Source organism: Corapipo altera, unplaced genomic scaffold (genome assembly GCF_003945725.1).
Source record: "Corapipo altera isolate COAL_440 unplaced genomic scaffold, ASM394572v1 1b, whole genome shotgun sequence".
Lineage (NCBI taxonomy): Eukaryota > Metazoa > Chordata > Aves > Passeriformes > Pipridae > Corapipo > Corapipo altera.
In genome coordinates this window covers 15,722,678-15,737,622 of record NW_020884881.1, presented here as the reverse complement: position 1 = coordinate 15,737,622, position 14,945 = coordinate 15,722,678, and the positions used below count along the sequence as shown (strand labels likewise).

Sequence of the window (14,945 nt, the reverse complement as noted above, 5' to 3'; positions counted from 1 at the left end):
AGCAGCTGAACTGTCCAGCGCACATTTCGCCTGGTGGGATCCCTCCTCGAAGTGGGGACATAGACATCCTTAGTTAGCGCCGGAGGAGCAGGGATACGGGTACAAACAGCTCACACCGCCTGGCGCTGCCATGGGCAGGGATGGGAGCGGGGGTGCCAGTAGCCAGGCAGGGGACGGCAGGGGATGCAGGGCCGAATTCCACCCTCCAGTGCCGCTCCCACCCCGCAGCCTTTGGGGCCGGGAACTCCAGCCGGGAGGTGGTGCCGTGCTCCCCAGTAGGGCCTAGGCTCCCGGTGGTGCCTGCGGGGTTTCGCCCCCACCTCAGAGTTTTTGGGGCTGGGGAGATGCAGCCGGAGGATGCTTCGCGCTCCCTTCGCCACGCCGGGGCTGGACCAGCCTCGGCAGCGTGCGCCTGCGCTGCCGGCCTTCCTCGCTCTCCTCCTCCTTCTCCCCCCGCTGCCGGCCCCTCCTCCCCGCTCTGGCGGTGCCGGCTGCCGGGGCGGGCGGGCGGCGGGGCCGCTCTGTCCGTGCAGCGCCGGGGTTATGCCCGGCTGCAGGCGGGGCACAGGGCCAGGGGCAGCCCGCGGCCGGGGTTCCGACGTGTCCGGCAGGAGCAGGGCGCGGTGATTCCCACCACCACCACCCCCCGCCCCCGGGAAGGGGTGCGCGGGCTCTCCGCGGCGGGGGAGGAGGAGGATGCTGCTGCTGAGGATGCTGAGGATGCGGAGGGCCGGAGCGGAGCGGGGCAGCGCGGGCAGCGCCTGGGTGTGCTGCTGGCTGCTGGGCTGGCAGGCGGCCGCCCTGCAGCTGCCGCCCTGCCAAGAGGTGAGATTTTCCTCCTCCTCTTGGGGCTTTCCCCAGTCGTAAGGGCGGGGGGAGGGGGTTTGCACCTCTTGGGGAAGAGGGTGTCGCACCAGGAAGGGGGTGTTGCTGGTTGTTGCTGACCCCCCCAAGGTTGTTCGTGGGACGATAGAGGGATCAGACCCACGGGGAAGGACTCTCCACTGCGGTGCAGGTGGGGGCTCTGTGGGGCGGCCGAGCCCCCCCTCATCACGCTAGAGCGTCCCCCTTGGCCGTCGGTCGCGACCCCCTCGCGGTTATCGCCGTTCCCTCTGGTGCATGGAAATATCAGAAGCCCCTCTCCAAATCAGAGGGACGCAGCCGGCCTCGCTGTTTTTCTAAATAACATGTTATATCAGCGCAGAGGGGGAGACTAAGGGACGGATGGTGTGTGAAGCTGTCCTGCCCCCCTCCTCGTGTCAGCCCAGGATGTCCTGGGCTGAGCCGTGTGTGTGACATGGGGAGAGAAACTTTCTACCTCTTTCCTGCTGTCAGAGCCCGAACCAGGAGGGACTCGATATGTTCAGAGCAGTGGCGCTCCGCACGGCTGTGCGGGATGCGGGGTCTGAGGCGGACGGACAGAGATGCGCAGCCCCGCGTGTCCCCCGAGAATCCACGGCGGAGGGGACCAGGGCTTCGTGAAGCTCTGTTCCAGGTTTTCCATCCTCACTCCTCCACGCAGGGAAATCCTCTCTGCTGCTCTTAAAGAGCAAGTGGGTCTTTCCTGTGTATTAAACGGGGTAGGGGTGAGTGCTGGGTACCACCTTACCGAACAGGTCTGCCTGCGTGGCCGGGGCACTGCTCTAGCAAGCAGAAACCTGTAAGTGCGTTAACAGCAATCAGTCCTCTTCCTCCCACCCATTCTGAGGATGCTCCGGGAACAGAGCTTCTCCATCTCTCATACTGCAGTTGCATCGTTTAGCGAGAACTACTTTGTATATTCTCAGAGCGGCTTGGGGGTGGGTGACTGCAGCCAGGGGGGAGCACTCGGCTGGTGAGGGGTCCTGATCCATGCTTGGAGGCCATTGCAGTGTGGGATATCCTGAGGGTGCAGAACCCCGTGTCTCCTATCTGTGGCGAAAGAAGGCATCCCTGACCCGGGGAATGGTCCCTCTTTACCTGTGGAATCTACTTTTTTTGTCTTACAGGTAACAGAGCTCAGTGCTAGCCTAGAGTGGGAAATCTTGCAGTAGGGGGACATGTGGGATAATCAAACCAATGTCTGCTTTGGGTGGGTTTCTCCTAGATGTTGGTCATCCTCAGAGAGGGGGATTTATGCAGCCACTTGCTTTAAATTACCTTTCTCCCCTTTTAGCTAGTGAAGGGAAACAGATCTCATCCTAAAGCCTTTGCTTCAAAAAATGAGCCTCTGCAGATGGTTAAAGGTGACAGAGAGCTGAATCCACATAGAGGTACCGAAAGCAGAGAGATGGCATTTTGAGCATCACATACTGGGGTTTTGGTGTGTAAATTCTCTTCTGAGCCCCACTCCTGTATCCCTTTGGATCTGGACCCGAGTGCTTTTGCTTTTCTTTCAGAGAGATGGACAATGTTGTTTTACTTTGTTTGAATACTCTTTGAGACAGAGACAGCCCTCACTCACATGGTTAAAAAGCTGGGCATTAGTTGTGCTGGTGTGTGTGCAGCCATGCAACTGTATGTCCCAGAAAATGCAATTACAAACATGTCCGGATGGAGAGAGAGGAAAAAGAGAGGAGCTTGCAAAGAAAGAGGATAGCAGATCAACTGATTACAGAAGGGAAGAACAGAAGTTAATACTTCACATAAAACATGGCTATTAGGTGTTAGTCTCCAAACTTAGCCATTTGTCCTAGTTGAGCCCAAGTTGAGTGACCTGGGTGTATTTTCATTAAAATCACTGGAGCTCTCAAGGTGATTGTCTCTGGTCTGGGTAGACTCAGGCAGGAATGAAGTTGTGCAATAAGAAAGCACAGCTTGTCAGAGGGTATTGCAGTCCTTTAAAGACTTAGTAGATACCTTGTTCTTTTATACCCAAAAGGTTTGAGAAACACAAGGCTTAATGCACTAGCAGGTAGTTGATTTTGAATCTGTAGGGCGTCTTTCCTTTATCGGCACATTCCCTCCTCTTTTCTTGACAGCTTGTTTTTCTGTTCCCTCACTGCTATAAGAAATACAGATATCTACCAGTCTGTGAGATTTCAGCACTGGTACAGCATTTGGAGCACTGGGATCTCTGGCTATCCCTGAGGTTCCGTGGTGCTCCGATTACATAGACAGTAAAAATAATAATGTGTAGCAATGTCACTTTCCAGAAACCTTTTTGTCATTGAGTTTGTTCATCAGGGACTGTAGTAGTTCAGCACACTGGATTTAGGAAAGGTGTGTTTGTGCTGCAAATCAAACGTACAAGCAGCTTGAATGAATGTTCCCAAGAGTTTTTGGAGTAAATTGAAACAGCCGTAAGCTTCTGGTGTAACAGTGTTCAGTCCAGGCTGTGATGACCATTCACATCGTGAGCTCCCCCTGAGCTCTCCAGGGCCAGCAGCTAATCTGAAGGTGAGCCATGTGAACCTCCAAGAGGTGGAGGTGGGCTCAGCTTGGATGGCCAGGGTACCTCTGGGTGCAGACCCTGGAGAGACCCACTGCTGTACCCTGTGCCTCTGGTGAGTTGGTAACTCAAATTAGGACAGTGGTAGAAAAATAACTGCTTGGTGAATTCTTTTTGCTATGACAATGATGATTGGGGTACCCATGCAAAGGTTTCATGTGTTGCATAAATTTTTATGACTTTGAGTGGAATTGATGACACTCATGGTTTTCACTGCCATTAAATACACATTTGTCTGTTATGTTGGAAACAATCAGATATTCATGCCTGTCTCCCTGCTGCTGCAGGGACAATCTTTGTTACATCTTATGTTCCCATGTTTGGTGCTTTTTCTGAACTTTCCCAGTTGAATGAGTCTTATTCAGCTTTCTCCCAGAGATTCACCCAAATCTGAGCAGATTTTGCTTTTAGGACATTTTAGCTGATACTCAGCCTAAATGGGTCTTTTCTTCATTTCCTCTTTCCTTTCCCTATGTTGTTTTTGGAATCATAAAAAAAACCAACCAAAACCAACCAAAAAACAAACCCCCTCTCCAAAAGCCTCCCCAAAAAATCAACCAAAAAACCAAAACCACTTAGTTACCCTTCTCTTACCTCCCATTCAGCCAAATCGCTTGCAAAGAGAGATATGGAGTATCCAAGCTGCTGGCAGAGATGTTTTCTTTCACATCCCTGTTTGACTCTCAATTACTATGCAGATTGAGAGCAAATACATGACTTTGATATTGATAATAAATATGATTCTGATACATTGCATGGTTTACCTGATGTTTCAGTAGACAGGTAAATGAAAGTGTAATGCTAAATGCTTTATTTAAAAGTATTTTTTTAAATATACTTTATTTTAAAGTATTTTTGTACTAGTCTGCTAGAATACTTCTGGAAAAGACAAAAATTATATAAGAAATTTTCTTGTAAAATGAAAGTCTTTTAGAAAATCATTTGCAAGGCAAAGGCAAGGAAGTCTTAATAAGGAAGGGGAAGTATGAACCTGAAATTAGGTCAAGCATGGTGGATTAGGTGTGTTGAAATAGTGCCAGTTTTCGTAATGAGAAAAGGTTAAAAAATGGGGTGTGTCTGAATTAGGTGTGAAGTATTTTAAGTATATTAGTACATTAAATCAAGATAGTAGGTACTGAGCTAAGCAACCTGGGAAGCAAGGTGAAGTTCTGTCTTTACATGGATAGAGGGGAGAAACATGTCAGTCTTGGAAGTGTGTTACGTAAGCCAGCAAGCCTGTCTCCAAATATACATGGCAAGGATGTCTGCTGGAAGGAATCTGAGAGTCTGAAACACTCTTATGTCATAAGTGAACTGTACCTGCTTGGGAAAAGGTTTGGGGTCATTGCAGATGGCTCTGCAGAGGCAGCCCATGTGCTGATGGTGAAAAAGATTTTAATGGGTGACTAAAAAGAAAGAAAAGAATCAAACATGTCAGAGTGGTTTTGTGCATTATCGTTAGTACTCAGGAACTGTGAACATTTATTTGTTCCATAGCTGGTTAATGAGCATACAGTGATCACAGCAAAGGGTGGGGCTGTCTAGGTAAGCAGGGAATAGCTTGATGGAGGAAAAGAGAGAAGAATATGCATTAATGCATAGGGCACAGAAAAATAATGAGATGCAAATCTTTAGGATGAGATAGAAATAAAAAGGTTTTTTGTGCACATGAAAGGCTAAATGTTATTTCTGTTAAAAGGTAATATTTTTTATTTTTATGCAATTGTAAACAACTTCTTGGGACCTCTTGATCTGTGAGGTTCATTTAGTCTCTGCTGGCCTTAAAATCTCTGAAGAGATTAGCTCATTGTTAAACATCTAGAAAGAAATTCTCCTAAACTGGCTGCCTTGCTGTCCCTTGTTGGTACCCTTGTCCCTTTCTGTGAAGCATCTGCACTGGCTATTTTGGCAAAAGAACAGGTACTATCTATACCAGCTGCTGGGGTGATTTAGTATTGTATTCCCTGATTTCTAATCACCTTGAAAGATCTTAAACTCTTAATCTATGAACAGCTCATAGTCAGCAGAAGAGGCTGTGGAAAGATTCTTAGATAGTCCATATTATTTTTGTCACCTCTTGCTACACAGATTTGTGTCTTTGTGGGGAAAAGCGAAATGTACAGCTTCCATTTTCCATGGTGATGGAGGGTCATAAAGATGAGGAAAGAGGAGCAAAAAACGTGCTGTAAAACTGCTGACAATAAAGTTGATGGAGAGTAAACATGTGCACAAAATATGAGGAGACAGATGCTGAAACACAGGTACCAGAGGAGAAAGAATCCCCACTGAAACACTTAGGCAGACCAAGGTGGGGGGTGGAGGAGAAGCACAGGAGAAACTGGTGAGATGTCAGAAATTTAAACCTGAGAAGGAAGACAGATGCTCTCAAAAAATTGCATAGGGAGCCATGGCTGTAATGATTCAAGAATAAGAAAATTTGTCGTGGTGGAACTGCTGTAACAGGCCATAAACTCAAAAGAGAAGTAGCCATTAAACCAACACAAAATTGCATTTCTCCCACCATCAGACATCACTTGATCATTCAGGATGAGATTTATCATCTATAAAGAAGCTCATGTTTTTATTTTCTTTTATTTTCAGCCCTTTTTTTCTCCATAGTGTGAGATAGCTCGGGTTGAGTGAGGATGGGAGACCTGCTGGGATTCCTGACCCATCCATGCATGGTGGATGGGTCAGGACCATCAGCAAGCCAGGCACCAGGAGGGGTTAATGCAGTGATTTGGGCTGTCAGCTGCCTCCTCCAGGCCACATTTCCCACTAGGTTTTGGTTGGGAAAGCTTTAGCAGTACTGTGCACTGCTTTATGCTTTATGGCAGATGATGGCCTGGGTCAGAAGTGCTGGAATCACATGAAGGGAACCTTTGCTGCAAGCCTTTCTGTGTGTTCACTGAAGATGGTGGCTGGGCTCCCACTGCCTGCAAGGACCAGGGAGGCAGAGCCAGGGGTTCTCAGGCCTGCAGGGCTCAGTCTGTGGGCAACTGGCTTCTCCGTGTCATATGTGGAGGTTGCTGTCAATGCCTGCTGAAGGATGTGGCAAGCACCAGCTATGTAGAAAAAAAAATTAGAAAGTGAAGAACAGATAAGGGTTGGTAAAAAGAAAGGTAGCCTTGAATGCCTCATACTTGAGATAGGAAAGAAACAGTGTTTGGGAACAGGTCCCTCGTGTCTCCCAGACGTTGCCAAGGCTTTTCTAGGGGCTGCTGCTGTGAAGGTCCCTTGCTGTTCTCCAGCATGGTTGTATCTTCCCTAAGTCTCACACCTACTTAGGAAAGAGTATCCCTCCACCACCCCTTGGTAATATTTTAGTGCTTATCCTGGACTTGAAAATATGTTCAGATTTTGACTGCTGGTAGTGAAAAGTTTTGGTTTTCAGTCTTCTGAGAATGAAAACCTCTGGTTTTGAAGGAGAGAAATAGTTAACACCCACCTTTTTTTTTTTTTTTAAAACTATATTTTAAAACAAACAAGCAAACAAACCCCTTTCAATTAGAAAACATTAGCCAAATCTAATAATGACCTTCTTTCACAAACATTGTGATAGTCTCTTTGATAAATAGTGCCAGACAGTAATCACTGTGCACTTGGGACACAGGCTCAGAGCTGATTTGAGATTATCTAGGACGACATGTGCAGCTGAGCTGCTGGGTCCCCTGTGTTGGTGCTGCCGATCCTGTCACTGTGCTGAGTCAGAGTAAATGCTAATTCGGCTGAAAACTCACCTGCCAAAAAAAAAAAAAAAAGAAAAATGAAGATAAAAGAAGAAAAAAGTAAAGAAAAAAGAAAAGAGAGAGTGTTTAGCTGGGTGAGTGGCAGAGATGACTCAGTGTTTAGTCTCTGGGGGGATAGACGTGGTACAGGAAGCTTTGGGACCCACTCAAAGGCAGAAGTCTGGTCTCCACTTATTTTATTTCTAGACCATAAAATTGTGGTCAGGCAGAGCTAGCCTGGATTCACACTGAAATAATGGCAAGGGGATTGTATTTCCTGATGTAGGAACAAGAAAACGAGAGATATGTGTTAAAGGTTTGAAGGAACTGGTTTGTTGGTCTCTGTTGTGCTCTGGCTTCAGAGACGCAAGTGCTGTCTCTTTGCTGGCTGTAAGATATGTTTTCAATAAAAGGAATAATAATTCCCCATGACGGGCTATTCCCAGCTAGAAAATTTCGTTGACAGTCAATTTTTACTGCCAGAAAGAGAGGACAAACTACTCATCTCATTTTCCCTTGCTGATATGGGATTAACCTCTCTTACCTGTTAGTGTTTCATGGTCAAGAACATAACAGAGATAGTCTATGGTGATACATGAAGACTATTGGAAAGTACCTACAAAAAGTGATAAGAACTATATAATTTGGTGGTGACAATCCTGGGTAGCTCAATTTTCATTTAGTTAGATTTTGTTCCATGTTAGGGGTGCAAATATTTTCCAATGATAATCCCAGGAAAGTGGCTCAGGGCATTTGGGGTTGGTTAAAAGGATATGCCCATTCTGCCGAGAAGCAGAACATCAGAAGAAGATATTCCTGTAAACAACGTGAGACAGTCCATGAGTGTGGACAGATCCCTGACCCTCTTCTAGTTACCAGGGTAGACCCAGTCAGAAGAGCTATTTTCTGTATGATAATTACCAATGTGGGTTACTAGTGCTAATCTTATAATCCAATTTGATGAAGAAAACCTGCTTTGGGGAAAGGTTGAACTTTCCCTCTGAGGTTGGAACTGACTTGATCATGCTTAGAGGTGTTTTTGGTGTAATGAATATGGTCAGAAAATTGAATTGCATTAGATAACCAAGCTAGAAGGAGAAGTGATGGGGAGTGCAAAACCTGAAGATGCTGTTAACATAGTTGCTGCTGGCTTGATAAAATACAGTATACATTTAATAGCAGAGAAATCAGAGTCTAAATTGATCTTACTGTCACAGTAAACTAAAACACACGGGAATGGTGACTTTTAGCAGCAAACTGAAGGGTAAAGGTGATGTAGACCTCAGCTGTTGATGCTTAAAGTGTTAATTTCCCACAGCGTTTCTTGTGGTGTGTGAAATCCTTCTGGTTTTGTACTTACTCTCTGAAGTTTCTCAAAGGAAGATCTTCACACAGGCTGGTCGTGTCTTATACACACATTGGGTGGTGCCGTGTCTTTTGAGAGATGTATGTCAGAAATGGATGACTGCTGATTTTTCCCAGGCTTTTATATCCATGCCTCCCTCCTGCTGGCAGGTCAACAGTGCTGATCAAATGCTGCTTGTTTCTGGTAAGCTGCTTTTTATCTCCAGCTCTGTGGTTCCTTAAAGCAAATGAAAAAAAAGAAGATTTCCCAAGACAGTTCTTTTCTTCTTTCTTTTGTTTGGTCTTATTTAATCCAATTTTTAAAAAATTCAGACTTTCTTGCAAGGAAAGAATGAGGGCCCCTAACCAACCTTCTTTAAGCAGGATTCATGCTTGCATGGAGGGACTATGAGCTGATGTTCATCTCAGGGATGCTGGGGGAAGGCTGCATGGTGGAACTAGAGTGGAGAAATGATTCAGCTCATCATGCTGCACCTTTCTTCACCTGCAGACCTGCTGTGAACAGGTTGTCTCTCCTTGTGATGAATGTCAGGTGTCCTGATTAGTAGGGGAATGGCTGTCTCCCTTAGAACTGCTCAAGTAACAGCTGAACCCAGGCCAACACTCTCCTCTTCCAGAAGATCAGACAGAGTAACTGCCAGTTAAAGCCTGGCTTTAATGCTGAATGTAGGAAACACCAAGACTCTGAATTTTCCTGGTTTTTAGCTGGAAGCCCGCTGTTCTTTATGTTAACATCTTCACAGAGAGAGGCAGTGAATCCTGAGGCATTGCTCAAGCCTGCACCAAAGCAACATGTCCTATTAGTGTCAAGACATAATTTTTTGGATGCATAGACCTGGTTTCAAAAATAGTTCAACACTAAGCCCTGCACTGCTGCTGAAATAGCTGTGATCAATGATCACATTCCCATTCACTCCAGCTAAGAGGAGGCATAGTGTAAAAACCAATCAATTCCTATATCTTTTAGTTTTGCAGTATTTTTAACAGCACTAAGAGCCAACCCTACTTAAATGTTTTGCTGGCTTCACTGAGAAGTCATTGTTTTTTAGTTCCAGGTTTTAAATAACAAAAAAAAAGCCGCTGGTTTGCAGCATTGGCCATTGAGATACTGACCTGCTAATCTCTTGCACTGCTTTGTTAAACAAGGGAAGAGATTTCCTTAAAGCCTCATCATGTGATTATGGAGGAATCACAGCCTTGATTGTAAAAGGTGGGGGAAAAGAAAAGGTAAGCTGGATCCTCACTATTGCAGAGAAGAGTGGAAAATGTGAGCTTTGAAAATCTGTGAAGTTAAATGAAGTGGAGCTAAGTTGCACAGTGTTTTAAGGTCCTGTGGCACTTAAATAGGTCGTATGAATTTGATGGGGTGGAAGCAATGATGCCTGACTCAAGGTTTTGGAAGGTTTTATGTGGCCGTTACTGAAAGTACAATTTGATTAACAAACTTTTCCATTATTTAAATTTGGCATTTACACTGTAGGTAGTCTGATGGGAAGACCTGGAACTGCCTCATTGGGCACCACACATGCTAAAAATAAAAGTAAATTATTGGGGCGATATCCTACTCTTAGAGGCAGTCTCCAGCCTGCTAAACAGGACAGACCTAAAGAACTCTGGTCCTTGAGCTGTCCAGATCACTCCCATGTTTGTCAGTGTTCTCCCTGGCATGAATTTGGCCATGGAAGCTGACACAGTATGGGATGCTGAAGTAGAAGCTCTGGACAAATCCACTATATTCCTGTAGTAAAGAAGTAAAGCGGAGTGAAGGCAGTTTTGTCATGGCATGACTGTAACTGGGTACAGTTACTTGAACATCAACCGTGTGAGAAGGGCACATAGCACCCTCATGCTTCAGGACAGCAGAAAATCAGTGTGAAGAGAAACCTTGCTCCAGTGATCCATGCATAGTCCAAGCATGGGATCCTGATGGTGTGGATGTGGCTGAGCCCAGAGCAGAACCAGCATTTCCTGCCATGAAGAGGACTTACTTCACTTTTAACTGTATAACTTTAAATGTCAATTTGTAAAGACTAATTTTTATCATCCTGGAAGGGTGGTGTGATTTTTCTGCTGTATGTGCCTGTTTTCTTCCACTGACTACAGGGGGATGCTGGCTTTTGCCAGGTCGATGCTCAGCTTTTAGTAATTTAAAGTAAAATAAGGACCCATCAGTGGAATCAATCTCCACTGTAACTGAGTTACATTGGCTGTTACACAACCTACAAGGTCACTTTGCAGCACTCTGTAAGCTGCAGGGGTGAGGGTGCTTTGATAAGGCTGGGACATCGCAGTGGTGCAGGTAGCTCTCTGCAGTGACCTAATTACTATGGAGAAGGGACCTAAATCTTTGCCTCTGATCTGCTGAATTAAAAGGGAAATGCAGCAGGAGTACAGTCTTGGTCCATAGTTCTGGTGAGCTGTTTTTGAATAAAGAGTTTAATTGTTTTGTCTTGTAGCGGCTTCCTACCAAAGGTGCCTTATTACACAGCAGAGTCCCTTCCTATCCAGGGAAAAATAACATCAAGCTCATGCCAGGGTAAATTTCTGTCTATTTTACATGCAGGAGATATATATATGTCTATACACACACACTCTCTCACATATAAGCTTGCCTATAATGATCAGCTCGTAATGTATTGCAGCTGTTTGTCAAATGGGCTAGACCTTGCATTTGGATTTAATTTCCCGTGGCAAAAAGGCAGGTGCACAATTCCTGTCGGCTTCCAGTGTACGTGGTTACAGGCTGACTGCATTGCCCAGGCAGGTAAACCAGCTATGAATGCATTTCTTTCTTCGTGTCCTAGACCGGATCATACGTGTTGGGTGCAGTCGATAGCAAGGGACAGCCGAGGGACTGTACCTGAGCAAAACTCTGATCTGACCCTTCTTCTGCCTTTCCCCCAGTCCATGGGCTGATGAGTCACTGCTGATTGATTTGACTGATTCAGGGTAATATGCAATAACAAATTACCCTGCCCCTGGTAGAGGGATTAATGGGGCTACAGACAAAGCTCTGCCTAGTGCTGTCACCCCCCAGCTCATACCTTGCCTAGGCTTTATTTGATGCAAGAGGGAAGCTTGTAGCTCCAGGCACTATCTGGCTACTAGAAATGCTAAAAAATTTGGATTTGTAGCTGCCTAAGAAGCTACCTTAACCCCATGGGTAAATCTGGACTTCAGAAGAATTGTGCACTGAGCAGGACTTTGCTAGACCCTGCTGCTGGAGATCATTTTAACTGGAGTTAGCAGCATGAATACAGAAAAGGGTCCAGAAGCTGAATATAGCTCATGGCCAAGTTAAATCTAAGATCTATTTTCTCCATCATTTACTTAGATCAGGCTGCCTTGGGCTGCTAGTTTCTCCTTGCTTTTATTTATTAGTTATTCTTGTGGTGAAAATGGACTCTGTGGGCTTGGAGGCAGCCCAGGAGGGCAATATTGGATGAGGCTTCCTCATAAGTTTATAGGGTTACATATTTTTCTTGTCAGGCTGTGATTTAAGATATTGCTTTGTTCAATGAACAGGGTTATTTCAGACACATAAGACAATTAAGTACTCACAAAGGGCATGGTCCTATCTCGGAACAAGTGGTTGCAAGACAGGCAGAAGTTCCAGAGCTAAACCTCCCAAACATGATTTCCCTCTGGTGTTACAGGTGTCATCAGTCTCTTTTTAGTCTTTTTTCTTTCCTTTCAAAATGGTATATTCATAAAACCATGTAACACTTCCAGTGTTGAATATCAATGAAGATTCAGCTAAAAATTGTAAAGAAAAGGTCTTATTTGCTATGAGTTGCTTTTTTTTTTCTTCCTGTTTGAAAATATTCAGCCATCTGGTCAGCAAACAAATAAAATGCTGCATAATATTGGCAGAAAAGCGTCCACTGAAAAACAATGAATGGGAGAAGGAAGCAGTTTATAGTCTTTCTGGTGGGTTTTGGCTTTACAATTTCTTTTTGCTACAGAGGAGAATCCTGAGTAAAATTCGTATTTATAAATTATAAATCATTTTATAAATCATATTATAAAATGCAGAACCTGGTAATAATCTTTATATAAGTAAATACAGCTTTGGCAAAGCCTGAAGTCAACAAAATTATTTTTATTTATTAGGTTCAGAGAAAGAAGTACACCTTTTCTTCATTTTCAGAATCTGTACTTTGTAATATTATATGTAAATGTTATACATTAATGTAATATAATATAATAAGTAATATTATCTATAAGTGTAACAAAGTCCTGGCTATAAACACATTTTCTGTCAATGTGACCATTTTGGTTCAAATTCTGCAAGTTCAAGTTCTAGCGCAAATCACTTGTATTGACTAACCCTTGTAGCTCTTCTCTCTCTTTTTTTTGGAGGCTACATGTATGGTGGAGGAGACTTTGTATCGGGGTACCAGTCCCTTCCACATTGAAAGATTTCAGTGTTTCTCTGGCTGTACCTAAAACTCAACCTCTGAGGAAGTCAAAGTCTGAAGGGGAAAAGCTGAGCTCAGAATTGAGCCAGACTCATCCGTCTCTATGGAGTGAGTGAGGAACACACTGGAAGGACACAGACCTTGGTCACTAGTGACGAGGAAATGAGGGATGGATTTTTCACATCCTGCCCTATGCAAACCAAATAGATAGTGGGTGTTTTTTTTCAAAAAGTAACATCTCTCAAGAGGAAGGGAAATGTGGATCAAATGTATTTGGTAGGAAATTGTAGAGGAGGTGACAGGGCAGAAAAAAGATACAAGATCAGATGAGTGAGCATCACTGAGACTTCTCTCTAATAACAGTGTTTCTTTTCTAATATTTTTCTGCTGTCTGGTGTGAAAAATTCTTACACCTAATGGAAACTGATAACCAACAGCAGAGGGGCAGGAGCAGAAGCTTTGTAAAATGCTTGTGCATATGCCTGCTTTTAAGCACATGAATAATTCCTCTGAAGTTTGAAAATGAATGCCTTATTTAAGATGAAGTTGATGCTTAAATACCATGGTGGATTAAGGTCGGGAATTCTGTGTATTGAAGAGCCAATACTCTGACATAACCGATATATATTATTGAATTTAAATCTTTTACTTCCAGTAAGTTGAAGATTTCCTTTAGGTGCAATGTTGAAAAAATGTATTGACCTGTGTTCTTTAGGAATATTTAAGTGTTAAGTCAGTCTGGTGCTCATTTCATGCTGTCTTTTGTGGGTTTTCATGGAAATACTTCTTTTATTCTGATGATGTCCTTCTATATGCTTTTTTAAATGGAATTGGCATAGCAGATTGGACAGGATGCTGCTGTAGGGCTCTGCTACTAGAGGGGAAATGCAATGAAATGGGCCACGTTGATTCCTCAGATGATTAAATCTGGCCATAATTCAGGTCCTCACAGGATTAAAGTTGTCAACCTCTAAAATTTTATTACCTTTATATTCCTCTACATGAACCTGCTGGGAGCACTGTGAGGGTGAGGCAGACAGTTTGGCAATAGTTAGTGAACTGAATCCTTGAAGATGTATTTTCCCCGTGGATACTGTAATTGCAGAAGTTAAACCTGGTTCAGAGCAGTGGCTCAGTGAGGAAGTGGTTGTACATAGGGAGATGCACAAGCTCTTGGATGCACTTGCACATGCCCAAAAATATTAATTTTGAGCTAAATTGTTCACTCAGATTGGAGGAGCCTTGTAGATAAATATGTTATAATATTGAAGGTTAGGATTTGCTTCATCTGGCTCATTTTTCTCAAGTACAAAGATATATTTTCCTCACTGAAGTTATCAGCTCAGGTCCTCATCTGAGGTAAATTATTTTACCCCACTCAGCTGTTTTATGTCTGATGTAGTTCTAGTTTTTTGATTCTACACATCTCAGGAGCACCCAAAGCGAGGCTTTTCCCGTGTCCTTTATTTTGACAATATAAAAAAGGACCCAAATTTGTCATCTTGTCTTGTATCTGATAAAGAAAGGACATAAGGCATGAAAAGAAGTGAGTTTATTTGGCTTTATTTGGTGCTTGAGGAACTGCTTAAATTTGGCACAATGTTGTTGCTGGGGTTCAGAAGGAGGACAAGGAGCAGAAATAAAAAGGAAAAGGTTGTCTTGGGAGATGGAAAATTGAGTGCCCAAGGGAAACTTGGGGAAATCTTGTACGTCTGTTGAGTGGAAGCTGCATGGGTCTGCTCACTCACCTTGAAGCAATTGGCTCATCTGCTTGCTGTCTATCTCAGGTCTGGGACCTCCTGAGCACAGAATCATAGAATGGTTTGGTTTGGAAGGGATCTTAAAGATTATCCAGTTTCAACTCCCCCTGCCAGGAGCAGGGACACCTTTCACTGAACCAGGTTGCTCAGGGCCCCATTTAACCTGACCTTGAATCCTTCACAAACTAAAGTTAAACAATTTTTGCAGTGGCTTAATTAAAGCCACTTGGGATGCTGTAGG

General features: G+C 44.2%; 1 protein-coding gene across 1 annotated transcript in view; it reads left to right on the top strand.

The window, feature by feature from the left end:
* The first annotated feature begins 501 nt into the window (after nt 1-501).
* KIAA1324L (KIAA1324 like) overlaps nt 502-14,945 on the top strand; it is a 102,230-nt gene continuing 87,786 nt past the window's right edge. The window contains exon 1 of the mRNA XM_027639871.1: nt 502-825. Within this exon, the coding sequence (XP_027495672.1) occupies nt 697-825 (129 nt within the window). The 5' untranslated portion in view covers nt 502-696. The remainder of the gene's footprint in view (nt 826-14,945) is intronic.